Below are 14,039 nucleotides of genomic sequence, written 5' to 3' on the forward strand. Positions count from 1 at the left end.
GAGAAACTAGGGTACCAGAAATGGGGCCATGGACCAGGACCCTTGAGACCCATGCTGACTCAAGTCACTCTTAACGATGCTGTACTTTCCCCAATTCCCTTCAAAACCAGTGGACCACGGAATGGAGACACTGCAACACAACCTGCCCAGAAAGACAAGGGACCCTTCCCACCTTTGGGCACCTTCCCCAGCCCTATCCTGCATAGAGTTGTCACTTCCTAAAAGCTTTGGCCCCAGCAGGCCCTGCTTATGTCCAGCCCTGCATTCTGAGGTCTTTTGTAGGGGCCAGCAGACCCCTCTGCAGGGGCACGCCCACACACCAGACTCCACACAGTGTGTTATTCTTTAATCAAGAGCTGCATCAGAGGCCGCCCCTCTCCCCAAGGGCCCCTGCAGCAGCTGACCCTCACCACTGGCTGCCTGGGAGGCAGGGGAGCCCTGAGGCAGCCAGCCCTGCCTGGGGCGCCAGTGTGCAGCAGCCTAAGAAAGGCGTTCATCTCTCAGCCCTTGGAAGTGGCAGCAGGGACAAGGACAGAGGAATCTAAACGGATGTCAAGGAGGATGGGTGAAGAGGACAGGAAGTGGGAGGGCTCTCCTCCTTCCTCTGTGATTCCTGATGTGACACAGGCCAGTGCTCAGGAACAGTACAGTCTCCCCAGGGGCCTGGAGGCCCTTCCAGCCACTCTCTGGAAGTCTTTAGTCCCCCAGCTCCCCGCAGGCTGGCATCACACAGGAAATAACTCATAGGGTCACTGGGCTTGGGGACAGATCACGCGACACCCAATGAGCCTCTGGGCCCTAGGCCTGCAAGGTGGGCCCTGCAGAGCTCAGGCTAGAGCCACCAGGAGACTAGAAGCCATCTTCCATTAACTCTGCTTGTCAGTCACTACAGGCATCTACGAAGGTGGTCTCTCCTTTGAGGTTCCAGGGCTGCCCAGGAGGTGCTGAGGCAACAGTGAGTCGGAGACCCCAGGCTCCTATAGATCTGTGACCTTGTTTTCCACCGCGGCCGCGATCTGCTGGAGCCGATAGCCCAGCTGCATCTTCTGGGCTGTGCCGTCCTCTTCCAGGGCAGTGATGATCTGAAATGGCAGACAGCAACAGAACTAGGGGAGGCTCCTCTGGGCCCCCCCACCGTCACTGGAGGAGACTGACACACTTCCTGGCATGCTGCAGCTGGGGGGGGGGGATAGGACCCAGAGAAAGCCAGCGAATGGCCTCACTTATGCCACGTGACCTCAGGACCTCACTGCAGGGGTGCTAACAGAGCAGCGCTGTGGCTTGCAGCTCAGGCTGGCTTCAAACACAATCCCCCTGCCTCAGTCTCTCCAGCATGGGACTCACAGGCAGGTACCGCCAAGCAAGAGTTATCAAGGATGGATTTCATCACTCAGTCCTGGCACACGCGTTCTGAGGGAAGGGCAGCCCGGCACTCGGTGGCCTTCCCATCCACCACACCCCCCATTCACCCCCCCCCCCCCGCCCCAGCAGGCCTGCTGCGGCCATCCCTGTTAACCCACCTGCCAACCCACAGCCTTCCCTGAGCCTGTGAGCCAAGAGCCAGGCAGGGAGTAGTGACTTAACAATGACCAGACCGACGTGGGAAACAGATACTGAGGTGACATGAACAATCACAGAAGCACCAATGGGGCTCCCTCCAAGGGAAGCTGGAGGGAGGCAGTGGTAGAGAATAGGAGCTACCTCCCAGCCTTTCTCCATGACAGGGCGAGACTACCATCCCTGGCCGTCCCGTGTTGTGTCTCACATCGCGCTGAGTGAGGCTGAGAGCCCAGACTCCAACCCTTGTGGATCCCTTCACTGTCACGCCACCATGGCCACCAGGCTGTGAGCAGTGAGGCAGGCGCCTCCATTCCTAACAACCACCACCACCTCCCTGTGCCACACATTCTCCCGCAGAGTGAACCGTGGGTACTCCGATCATCAGGTCCAGCCTAAGGTTCGCCCAGAAAGTCCCCTCATCCTGGGCCTGAACTCTCCTTCCCCTTGGTTCATGCACATAGTCCACTCTGCTCTATCCCCACAGAGATGGCCACAGCCATGCCTAAGCTAGAGACAGCCTTGGAATCTGGGGAGAGGGGGATGAGTGAGGGGCATGGTCAGGGCAAAGGTGGCAGCTGGGTGTACTCCACCACATCCCACATACCATATCCAGACCCTGGAAGATTGCCCTTGCTATTCCAACCACCAAGGCTAGGAGCCCTGCTGCGGAACCAGTACGGGGAATGGTGGGGACGGGGAAGAAGAGACCCAACATTACGAAACAGGAAACGTCCCTGAAGACCATCCACCTTGAGCCAGCAACCCAGACGCCCCTTGTCCAGCTCCTCAGCCGCCCAGGGTGCACTTTAATACCAGCCTCCCAGTCAGGGCCCGGGGCATGCCCACCTGATCGTAATATTTGTTGATATATTTGTAGAGTTCGTGCAGGGCCACTCGCGCCCCAAGATCTCCAGAGTGGTTCTAGGGAGAAGGCAGATGGGAGGTGAGATGAGGGTGTAGCTATCATGGGAAGAGGCCCAGTACCTCAAGGAAGGGTGAAAGATGTGAGGAAGAGACCTAAGAAGGAATGGGTCCTCAGGTGGGCGAGCAGGGCCTCTTCAGAATGCCCAGCTCGGGACAGGATGGGGCCGGGGCCTCGGTGGCAGAAAGAGACCCCAGGTCTACTTTCAGCAGGGCCTGGGATTTCCACTGGGACCCCGCCTCTCTCCCCCAGTCATGACTGTACCTGGACTCTCCTACTACCTCAGCAGACTACAGAGACGACAGGGCCGGATGTGGGCTCAGTGTAATTCGACTGCACCCACTCAATGTTTCCTAAAAAGTCTTCTGTGTCCCTTCCACGGGAATATCCTCTGATCCTCAGCTTCCCTGTCTGGATCATGGAGTGGACACCTCCTAATTTATGAAGATTTTTTTTTTTGGTTTGTTGAGGTAGGCTTTCACTCTAGCCCAGGCTAACCTGGATTTCATTATGTAGTCCCAGGATGGCCTCGAACTCACAGCAATCCTCCTGCTTCTGCCTCCCGAGGGCTGGAGTGCTGGGATTAAAGACGTGCGCCACCACGCCCAGCTTTTATCAAGCTTTTATAGAGACCAAATGTGGTAAGGCACCCATGAAGGATTTAGCATATACCTGCACCGGGTAAGTACAGCTGCTTCTGGTATTGTGATTGTGATCCTGACAGTCTTTGTGAAATACTGTTCATTAACTCCCGAAGTTGCCACCTTTGGGGCAGGGGGGCGGGCATAGGTGGAACATGCTATGCTAATACACTGAGGTAACATAACAGTGGAGGACGAGGCAGGCAGACCCTGACAGGCCCGGGACTGGATCCCGGCCCCTCCACAGACCACAAAGGCTGCAACCACCCAAGCCCCTGGCTGGGTCGGATTAAGTGGCAGCTGCCGGGACAAGCCCTCGGTTCACTCTGTGATGAGCCGCTCGGAGCTCCGGCCTTCCATGGTAGCAGCATCGTGAAGTTAGGATGATGGTGTGAGTGAGTCCTGCCCCAGACAGCTTCCAGGGCTGCTTGGGCACTAAGGGTTTCCCTACAGGGGAGTATGAAGAGGCCAGTACAGCTTGTGGACCATTCCAAAAAGCATAGAGAGAGAGAGAGAGAGAGAGAGAGAGGGAAGAGAGAGAGAGGGAGGGAGGGAGGGAGAGGGGAGGAGAGAGAGAGAGAGAGAGGCCTTACCCGGGACAGCTCAGCCAAGACCGAGTTCATCTCTTGGTCACTGGCAGGGACGGTCTGTCTGATGTCTGCGTAGTACCTGCCAGAAAATCCAGAACAGCAGCTGCTGGGCAAACAGGCCCGTAGTTCCCTTAGCCCACAACAAGGCGCGTCCAGGGCCTCGGCTACATGCCCACCCCAGCCTCATCACCTCCCCTCCAGACCCGCTCCCTTCCTCGGTACCTCTCCACCATCTGCTTGTAGCGGGGAATATCTCGAGCATACAGAAGCTTGTTGATGGGCGAGTCCTGGGTACCAGCAGGAAAGGGCCGTGCGGGAAGAAGGCAGAGAACTCGTTAGGGTGACCGGCTCCCCAGCAACTGCTTCTATCTTAAAACTAAAAGCCCCATATCCCGGGAACACCCTGGCCCCCAATTCTTGGCCAACCAGGGTGGTTGGTTGCCTTAGTCCACTTCCTTCCATTTATTTATTTATTTATTTAGTTTTTCAAGGTAGGGCCTCACTGTAGCCCAGGCTGACCTGGAATTAACTCTGTATTCTCAGGGTGGACTCAAACTCATGGCGATCCTCCTACCTCTGCCTCCTGAGTGCTGTGATTAAAGGCGTGTGTCACCACACCCAGCCTCATTTTATTTTAAATCAGCAAACAGGGGACAAAGAGATGGCTTAGTGGTTAAGGCTCTTGCCTGTGAAGCCTAAGGACCCAGGTTCAGTTTCCCAGTACTCATGTAAGCCAGATGCACAAGATGGTGCATTGTCTGGAGGTCGTTTACAACTGGAGGCCCTGGCGTGCCTATTCTCTCTGTCTCTTTTTCTCGCTCATTCATAAATAAATAAAAAAAGCAAGCTAGGCGCTAAAAAGATGGCTCACCAGTTAAAGCGCTTACTTGGAAAGTCTGATGGCCCAAATGTGATTCCCCAGTATCCACATAAAGCCAGATGCCAAGTGGTGCATATATCTGGAGTTTGTTTACAGTGACACTAAGCCCTGGTGTGACCGTTTTCATTCTCTCTCTCCCTTCTCCTTGCAAATAAATAAATACTAAAATATTTTTTAAAAATCAGAAAAGTAGGACTGGAAAGATGGCTTAGTGGTTAAGGCGTTTGCCTACAAAGCTAAAGGACCTCAGTTTGATTCCTCAGGACCCACGTAAGACAGATGCACAGGGTGGTACACACATCTGGAGTTTGTTTGTGGTGCCTGGAAGGCCTGGTGCACCCATTCTCTCCCTCTCTCTCTCTTTTCTCACTTTGCCTCTTTCCCTCTCTCAAATAAATAAAGTTTAAAAAATAAGAAAACAAGGACTAGAGAGATGGCTTACTGGTTAAGGGGCTTACCAGTGAATCCCTAAGGACCCAGGTTTGATCCTCTAGATCCCACATAAGCCAGATGCACATTGTGGGGCATGCATGTGAAGTTTGTTTGCAGTGGCTAGAGGCCTTGGTGTGCCTATTATCTCTCTCTCCCTTTCTCCCAAATAAATAAATAATTAAAATAAAATAAAATATGAAAAAAAATCAGAAAACTAGCCAGGCGTCGTGGCACATGCTTTTAATCCCAGCACTTGGGAGGCAGAGGTAGGAGGATCGCCATGAGTTCAAGGGCAACCTGAGACTACATAGTGAATTCCAGGTCAGCCTGAGCTAGACTGAAACCCTACCTCAAAACAAGACAAAAACAAACAACAACAACAAAAAAAAAAATCAGGAAACTAGCCAGGCATTGTGGTACATGCCTTTAATCCCAGCACCGTAGAGGTTAGGATTGCTGTGAGTTTAAGGCCAGTCTGGGACCACATGGGGAATCCCAGGCTAGCCTGAAATAGAGTGAGATCCTATCGCATTAAAAAAAAAAAAGGCGGGGTTAGCTGGAGAGATGGCTTAGTGGTTAAGCATTTGCCTGTGAAGTCTAAGGACCCTGGTTTGAGACTTAATTCCCTAGGACCCACGTTAGCCAGATGCACAAGAAGCGAATGTGTCTGGAGTTCTTTGCAATGGCTGGAGGCCCTGGCATGCCCATTCTCTCTCTGTCACTTTCAAACAAACAATCGGCCAGGCAAGATGTTATACACCTTTAATCCCAGCACTTGGGAAGCAGAGATAGGAGGATTGCTTCAAGTTCAAGGCCACCCTGAGACTACATAGTGAATTTCAGGTCAGCCTGGCCTAGTGTGAGAACCTACCTGGAAAAACAAAGTAACAACAACAACAAAAATCAGCAAACTGTGACCCAGAAAAATCATGTAGATTGTCCCAGATCACCTCATGTCTAAATGGCTGGGCTGGGATTTGATGCAGGGTCTCTCAAGTCAGAGCTCATAATTCAAACACACTCAGACACAGCCTATCCCACTGAGCTTCGTTCAGGTCCCACTGTCAGGACCTTTGCCTCATGCTAAAGCTGCTGGGAAGATCTAAGGTGGCACTGGACACTAGGACAAGGACACAGCCTGGGTTAGGATATGTGCTTTCTTCTCAACTCTCCATGGGTAACGTCGGCATTCCTAGTTTGGACGACTCATGAAATTTGCTCTTCTGCCGGAAATGGTTAGGCGTGGGAAAACTTGGCAAAAAACCCAGCCGCCACACAGCATCCTCCCTTGGAGGTGATCCCATGAGTCTTAACTGTGGCCCTGTGATTTTCAGCTATTATAGGCAGAATAAAAGCATGTGGAATGAAAGTGGTTCCCAGTGCGGCTGAAGAGATGGCTCAGTGGTTAAAGGCACTTGCTTGCAAACCCTGTGGCCTGGGTTCAATTCCCCAACACCCACATGCACACATGCCTGGCATTTGTTGGCAGGGGCAAGAGACCCTGGTGTGTGCACACGCGCGCACACAGAAATAAATATAAATATTTATTTATTTACTTATTTTGTTTTTTTCAAAGAAGGGTCTCACTGTGGTCCAGGATGACCTGGAATTCACTATGTAGTCTCAGGGTGGCCTCGAACACATGGCAATCCACCTACCTTTGCCTCTCAAGTGCTGGGACTAAAGGTGTGCACCACCATGCCAGCTTAAATAAAAATATTTTTAAAAGAAAAAGAAAATGATTCCCAGGGCTGGAGGGAGATCTCAGTTGCTAAGTGCATTTCCTGTGCAAGCATGAGGGCCTGAGAAGGCCTGAAGATTCAAGCCTTGGGATCAGCAAGAGACTCAGTTACCACAAGAAAAGAACAGGCGGGTGAGTAATGGAGAGGGAACCCGACAGTGTTCTCCAGCAGCTGCAGGTGAGACCACACCAACAGGTGCACATGTATACAACACACACACACACACACACACACACACACACACCACCGCCACTTCCACCAGCAGGCATGTCCACAACCTTTTAACACTGTGATACAACACTGTCATCTACAAAGTTCACACTCAAGAACTGCTCAGTGAAGCCACAAAACAACAAAAAACTTGCAAAAAACCTTTCCTTATGTTTTAATCAAGTTTAGGTTTTGTGTTGGGCCATATTCACAGCTGTCCTAATCCGATGTGGCCTGTGGAAAGTGGATTGGATGTCTCAAGAGATCACAGGTCAACCATAGCCCACGAGTCTGAGCTAAGCACAGCCTCAGTCACGGACCTGTAGAGGCCAAGGGGCCTGCCCCAGACACGCTGGGGACCCTGTATGTCACAGAACACTGTCCTTTTGACTTCCATGACAGCATACTCTTACTCTCAGCTCCTCCTCAGCACAACTTCCAACGCTGGCTTTTACCTTATCAGCAGACAGACACTTCCACCACTCCAAGAAGCCAAATCTGCCAGGCAGCCTGGGCCTGTTCTGGACACTTCTGATGGCCCCTAAACCCTTCAAGGTCACCTTAGTCTTCTGGCCTGAAGATCACATCATCCTCCTTCCTCCTCCAACCCACAGCTTATGCCTACCATGTACCCTCTTGCTGGCTTGAACTGGCCACTGCCTGCCCACAGGCCGGCCTAGCTCCCTCTGGATTCCCAGGCTCCCGTCCTCCCATGCAGAGCAGCCGGGATGCCCTGCCAAATTCAGGGTCAGGTCTGCTCACACACTACCCTGTTCCTGAGCCTTCTATGGCTCCCCGCTGCCCTTGGAGTTTACCCTCACCTAGACAGGCCTACTGCCCCAGCCTTCCAGCACTTTCCACCCCGGCCACTGCAGGCTGCACTTGCTGCCCACATTCATACTTCTACGTGTGAATGGGGACCCATCCTCTAACACGTGGTGACCTTCCCGGGAACCTTTGGGACGAAGCCTGACGTAGGGACGCCTCAGCCAGAGGCCACCCCTAACACTCTTCCTCTTTCCGAGGGCAGCCTGGAGGCCATGTGTCCACCTAGCACTGTCCACCTCCCCAGGACAGCCCAGCCCACTCACCCGGCCGAGCTTGTGGTCGGCGAGGGTGCAGGCATCCATGAAGGTCTGTGCAATGACAAGGAGCACTGCGTCCACGTTATCCGACGTCTGCACGTCGAACACGAACTGTGGGTTTTTGATGATATTGATCCAGAACCTCAGGGGCAAGCTGCAGGTGGGGGCGGACGTGGCCAATGAGCGTGAGGGCGGGGGCAGGCGTGGCCAATGAGCGTGAGGGCGGGGGCGGGCGTGGCCAATGAGCGCGGCGGAGGAAGCTGGCGGCCCCTCCCACGCCCCGAGCCCCGCCCCCACCTGTTGGTCTTCCAGATGTGGACGGTGTCCTGGTCGGAGACGCCATGCTGCTCGGCCTGCTCATCCAGCAGGTCGAAGAAGTACTTCACGGCCAGAGGCACGGGGCGGCCGGTGCCCAGAAGCACCTGGAACAGGTCGTCCACGAACTTCTGCAGGGTGCCCTGTGGGAAGAGGCGGCAGCAAGGAGGTACAGCCCGCCGGGGCCTCCCAGCACCAACCCGGCCAGAGACACCTCGTCACCCTCCCCTGGGAGAGCCCCACGCCACTCCACGGCCGGCCACGTTCCCCAGTGTCCCAGGGGCTCACCTTCATGGACAGCAGGCGGGTCAAGTAGATCTCGGGGATAGCCTTGGCTCGCTCCCGCTCCCCGCCCCGAAGGCTGCCCCTCCGAGGCCTGGGTGGCTCCGGCTCCTCACTCGGCTTTACCAGGTGCCAGGGTCGGATGCCCCCCTCATCTACATCCTCCAGCATTGGGGTGCCTGAGTCAAGACCCCAGAGCCAGGGTAACTGGGTCTTGCCAACTCTCCAGGAGTGTGTGTGTGTGTGGGGGGGGCCTGGCTGAGGCTCCTCTGGGGAGGATAGGAGCCCTCCCTCACCCCAAAGGATGTTCCCCATTACCCCAGGGCAAGGCAGGTGCCGAGCAACACAATGGGTAGAGGTACTCACGTTCTCCAGGGACATAATCCTGGTTTTCCCTGAGAACATGCTTGGTGAGGCAGGGGACAAGGGCCACAGTTGCTCCATCTGGGACCTGGCAACCACAGCTGGTGACCCTTCCTTTCCATCAGGCCCACTCCACCTCACCCCTCCTCCAGTGCTCCCCCACCCCCACCTTATAATGCTGCAGGGTGTTCAGGCGCCTCCACAAACCCTGCACCTCAGAAGTGACGTCCTCGTCGGAAAGGATGAGGTGACCAGCCACCCCGGACCGCCATTCTGCAGAGACAAGAGAGGATTTTGGTCCCCCTTCCCAGCGCAGCATCTCGTCCTACACAGGGGACCCGGCCCCTCGGTCAGGGGGCAACTCCTGGCAGCCTCTCCAAAGACCAGGTGAGAGCCCTCGCCAGCTCAGAGTGTGTCCTAGAGTCAGGCTCTGTGCCAACTTCCAACATCCCGCCTGCCCTGGGTGATCAATCATCCTGGCAGGGCCAATCTAGGCCCAGCACTATCTCAGCTCGCCAGGCCGCCCTAATCCCCACCCTCACCAACATCCAGGGTACGAGGGTCTGGCCGCTGAGCAAGAGGCACTCCTTTATAAAGCTGGTCCAGCATCTTCTCCTTGGCCTGGGAGATGGTATCACAGTCCAGAACCTTCACAGGTACACCCTGGGCCTCTCCAGCCCCAGGCCCCACAGCCAGAAGTGCATTCAAGGTCTGCACAGGACACATGGGAGCCATTGGGATTCATGCCACGTTCAAGATGACCGAGACGCAAGGCCAAGGACATGAGAAAGCCTGTCTCGGATCCCACCCAAATACTCAAGCAGTCCCCAATTCTTGTCTTTTCATCACCTACCTGTTGCCCCGCCCCATACAGTAGCTTCCCCCACCCTCTCTGTAAACGTTTATGCAGTGAATCAAAGAAACCTCCCCCCCCCAACCCCAAATGAGCATACAGTCCTCTTCACGCAGGCCCCGGGTACCTGGCCTAGCTCTGGTGCCTGGATTCCCCACCCAAGCTGACTGAGAAGCAGGTTTGACAGAGCTTGAGTGGGAACCCTCCAAAGGGACCCCTATGTGGAACCAACGGAAGGCGTAGGCAGGTCTGCAGTATGGCCCTGGCTTCAGAGGAAAGACAGCATCCCTGCCAAGATGGCCACAAAGACACAGAGACCCTGGCACAGCACAGATCCAGGACAGGGAGGGCTCCTCCCAGACGCTGCTGTGACTACTATAGCCCCTTCCTAACCCTGGCAGTCCACCAACCTCTCTCCTGACAAGCTAGTTTAAAAGACCCGTGCAGGCAGGGGGTGTAGCTCACTGGCGGTATGCTAGCCTATGATGTGGGAGTCCATGAACTCCCACCACGGTAAATAAAACACTCTCTCCTCTAGTAGGAAGCAAGGTCAGGTGGGCTGCACGTCCGGGCACAGACACTAGAAGCTAGTACCCCAGGCTGGGGGACCTGATCTGATATCGCCGGCTATACCCACACACGCCCTCACCAGGGGACGGTATTCCACATCCTCTCTGAGCAGGCGGTTGTCATTCAGGGTGTATTTGGCTTTGCCAGTCACGCTGTCCACCGGCCCCTTGTCCACCTGATGCTTAATCCCTCGAAAGAGCATGTACAGAGGTTCCCCCACCGAGTCCTGGGGGAATGCGGGCAGTGTAGTCAGGGCCCCTGGCAGGTGGCACGGGACATGACGCATGCCAAGGACAGGGTCAGGATGCAGGCTGCAGATGAGTGGGGACGGACTAGGTGTGTGTGTGGGGGGGGGTCCTCTGCTCTGGCACAAGTGTGCAAGCTCCGTGAGGGCTGGAGGCTTCGTGATTTAAAGGGCCCAACCCTCCCTGGCCAGGAGCTCTATGGGCCTGTGCATCCCTCACCCTCACAAAGGCATAGAGGCAGATGGACATCCAGTTGGTGAGTAGCTTCTCCACCACAGTTTCTGTCCTGGGATGACAAGAAAGCAAGGACCCAGGGTCATCAGCAGGCCTACGTGGTTCTACAGAACTCAGACCCAAGGCCCTGCCTCAGAGCCCGGCTCTAACTGCACACGGCCCACCCCAACCTTGACCGCAGACCTGCGCAACATCAGCTTGGGGTTCTTGGCCACATATTGGGCCACCAAGTCACTGAGCAAGGTGCGGAGGATGTCAGTGAAGTACTCCAGCTTCCCGTGCAGCGCGACAGTGAGCAGAGAGGCCACGTAGGCACGGTCCCGAGCCGAGAAGGTGCGCTGGCTCTCCAGGGTGTGGATGAGCTGGGGCCGGGGCAAGGGTTCAGAATCAGTGGGACGGAGAAGGCCAGCTTAGGCCACTTGTGAGTAAGAAGGGGGCAGCGGGTGGCAGGGGTGGGTGGGGCAGCACCTTGGTGAGGAAGAGCTTGCTGTTGAGCAGGTTGGAGAGCTGTCCCAGGCCCTGCTCCACGGTGGGTCGCCGGCTGTCGGGCACACCGAGGTCCCGGTGTAGGGGAGATTCCCGGTGCCCGGGGAAGAAGACCCTCTCTGCGTACACCTTGTAGTCAAGGAAAGGGATGCCACTGCCCAGGAGGTCACTGGTGAGGTCAGTCATCTCGGTCATGAGGTCTGGTGAGCAGAAGAGAGCAGGCTGGACGCGGGTCCCAGGTGCCGGGAGCAGCCTTGGGCGGAGGCCGCTCTCAAGGCCTCACCTGTGAACTCCTTCTTGCAGCGGTCTCGTACACTGCTCTCCAGATTCTCCAGCTGGATCTGAACTTTCTTATAATCCCTCAGGGCCTGCTTACTCTTCCTCCTGCTCAGCATCAAGGGAAAAAGGGACAGGCCTGAGGAGGCCAAAGTGACCAACCCTGACCTTGTTCAGCACAGTCTCATCTGGCCACGCCCAGCCCAGAAAAATTCAGGATGCCCTATCTTAGTGAGCCATGACCACCTAGCCCACGAGGTATTTTATCTAGGTGGTTTTTTTTTTTTTTTTTTTTTTTAATTAAAGAAATAGCAATTGAGACCATTTACTAAGAGAAAAGGACAAGGGATCAAGGGATGCACACCTTTAATCCCAGCACTCAGGAGGCAGAGGCAGGAGGATCACCATGAGTTTGAGGCTACCCTGAGACTACATAGTGAACGCCAGGTCAGCCTGGACTGAAGAGAGACCCTACCTAAAAAAGGAAAAGGGCTGGAGAGATGGCTTAGCACTTAAGGTGTTTGCCTGCCAAAGCCCAAAGGACCTCAGTTCAATTCCCCAGGACCCATGTAAGCCAGAGGCACAAGGGGGGGCGCATGTGTCTGGAGTTTATTTGCAGTAGCTGGAGGCCCTGACGTGCCCAATCTCTGCCTCTCTGTCTGCTCCTCTCTCTCTCATAAATAAAATGAATAAGTAAATAAAAATATTTTTTTTTAAAAAAGGAAAAAGCTGGGCATGGTGGTGCACGCCTTTAATCCCAACACTCGGGAGGCAGAGGTAGGAGGATTGCCATGAGTTCGAGGCCACCCTGAGACTACATAGTTAATTCCAGGTCAGCATGGACCAGAGCGAGATCCTACCTCGGAACCCCCCCCCCACACACACACCAAAAAAAAGGAAAAAGGAAAAGAAATAAAGAAAGAGTTTCCACCAGGCATGGTGGTGCATGCCTTTAATCCAAGCACTTGGGAGAGAGAGATAGGAGGATCATTGTGAGTTCGAGGCCAGCCTGGAACTACAGTAAGTTCCAGGTCAACCTGGGCTGGGGTGAGAACCTACCTCAAAGGGGGAAAAAAAAAAACAAAAACAAAAACAAGGGCTGGAGGGATGGCTCAGCGGCTAGGGCACTTGGCCTACAAAGCCAAAGGACTCAGGTTTGGTTCCCCAAGGACCCACACAGGCCAGATGCGCAATGTGGTGCATGCATCTGGAGTTTGTGACTTGAGAGCCCTGGCGTGCCCCTTCTTTCCCTCTCTCTCAAGTAAATAAAATAAAAGACTTAACTCAGCTAGACTCTTGTCCATGGCTTCCCTTGCCCCCAGGGGCGAAATGGATGGCTACACCAAGAACAGCTGGCCTGCAAAGCCTCCACAGAGCGTGTTTGCTGAGCCCCACTCTAGTCTGACCCTTCCTTATCCAGCCACAACTGGCTGCACCCACCTGTACATGAGGACAATGACGATGACACCCAGGGCCAGGAGGGAGGTGCCCACGCCCAAGCCCACTTGCGCTGCCACGGGAAAAGCTGCAGGGCTCTCTCCGTCATACTGCACGTGACCCAAGGAGAAGTGCAGATTCCCCATCTGCACCTGTGTGTGTGAGGAGTCACCTGTAAGCTAGAGCTTGGCGCGTCCTGAAACCCAGCCCTACCCCGGACCTGCCCACTAACCGTGAACTCGGGCAGGGCGTCGGGTGCCTCCCGGAGGGCATGGTGCCGCGGCAGGGGCTGCTCCACAGGGGGCTCGCAGTACAGGTGGTGCCGGGTCAGCGTCTTCACCGTGCAGGGCCCATCTCCTATCATGGCCACCACCTCCTCTTTAGACATTGCAAGGTCCAGATTCTCCCCCTGGAATACGGGATCACTGACGTGTTACCTGGCACCGTTCTCCAAGGCCGGGAGGGAGCGGTCACTCAGGTCCCGTCTCCTCCAGTGTGGAAGGGACGGTCCTCGAGGTCCCCACCACCTTCTCTGCCTCTCCTTGTTGTTCTACACAGTGACAAGTCTGGAGAACCTAAAACCGTTCCCCAGATCCTGCACAGTTCCCTAATTGTGAGTCACCCCCAGGTGGGTGATGCTGGATTAATGTGAGGCCTGCCCAAGTGCCCACAGACTAGCTAACGTGCATGTTACAACAAGGCCGTGAGTATGAGCCACACCGCTCAAGGAGGATCAGCCTAGTTACCTGCTATGGACCGTATCACCCAGCTATCTCATACGCCAAACTATTCAGACACCTGCGTGGAGGATGAGGACTGAGGGTACCAGTTAAACCCTCACCAGGAGCTAGAGTGGCACCTCCACCCCCACTGCACCCCCCACTCAATAGTCTCCTCGGGCCCTCTGGCCTTTCCA

The 14,039-nt window shown here is 55.1% G+C and overlaps 1 protein-coding gene across 8 annotated transcripts in view; it reads right to left on the reverse strand.

The window, feature by feature from the left end:
- Positions 1-331: 331 nt before the first annotated feature.
- Positions 332-14,039, reverse strand: part of Plxnb1 (plexin B1) — a 30,121-nt gene continuing 16,413 nt past the window's right edge. For all 8 annotated transcript variants that reach the window (XM_045136973.1, XM_045136975.1, XM_045136977.1 and 5 more), the window contains exons 22-38: positions 13,356-13,532; positions 13,127-13,275; positions 11,694-11,794; positions 11,393-11,610; positions 11,108-11,286; positions 10,910-10,976; positions 10,525-10,671; positions 9,565-9,733; positions 9,192-9,295; positions 9,026-9,110; positions 8,666-8,838; positions 8,360-8,520; positions 8,069-8,216; positions 3,936-4,000; positions 3,717-3,792; positions 2,407-2,481; positions 332-1,082 (exon numbers count right to left, since the gene is read on the reverse strand). In XM_045136973.1, coding sequence (XP_044992908.1) covers positions 978-1,082; positions 2,407-2,481; positions 3,717-3,792; positions 3,936-4,000; positions 8,069-8,216; positions 8,360-8,520; positions 8,666-8,838; positions 9,026-9,110; positions 9,192-9,295; positions 9,565-9,733; positions 10,525-10,671; positions 10,910-10,976; positions 11,108-11,286; positions 11,393-11,610; positions 11,694-11,794; positions 13,127-13,275; positions 13,356-13,532 — 2,199 coding nt within the window. In that variant the 3' untranslated portion in view covers positions 332-977. The remainder of the gene's footprint in view (positions 1,083-2,406; positions 2,482-3,716; positions 3,793-3,935; positions 4,001-8,068; positions 8,217-8,359; positions 8,521-8,665; positions 8,839-9,025; positions 9,111-9,191; positions 9,296-9,564; positions 9,734-10,524; positions 10,672-10,909; positions 10,977-11,107; positions 11,287-11,392; positions 11,611-11,693; positions 11,795-13,126; positions 13,276-13,355; positions 13,533-14,039) is intronic.

This window comes from Jaculus jaculus, chromosome 17 (genome assembly GCF_020740685.1).
Source record: "Jaculus jaculus isolate mJacJac1 chromosome 17, mJacJac1.mat.Y.cur, whole genome shotgun sequence".
Classification (NCBI taxonomy): Eukaryota; Metazoa; Chordata; class Mammalia; order Rodentia; family Dipodidae; genus Jaculus; species Jaculus jaculus.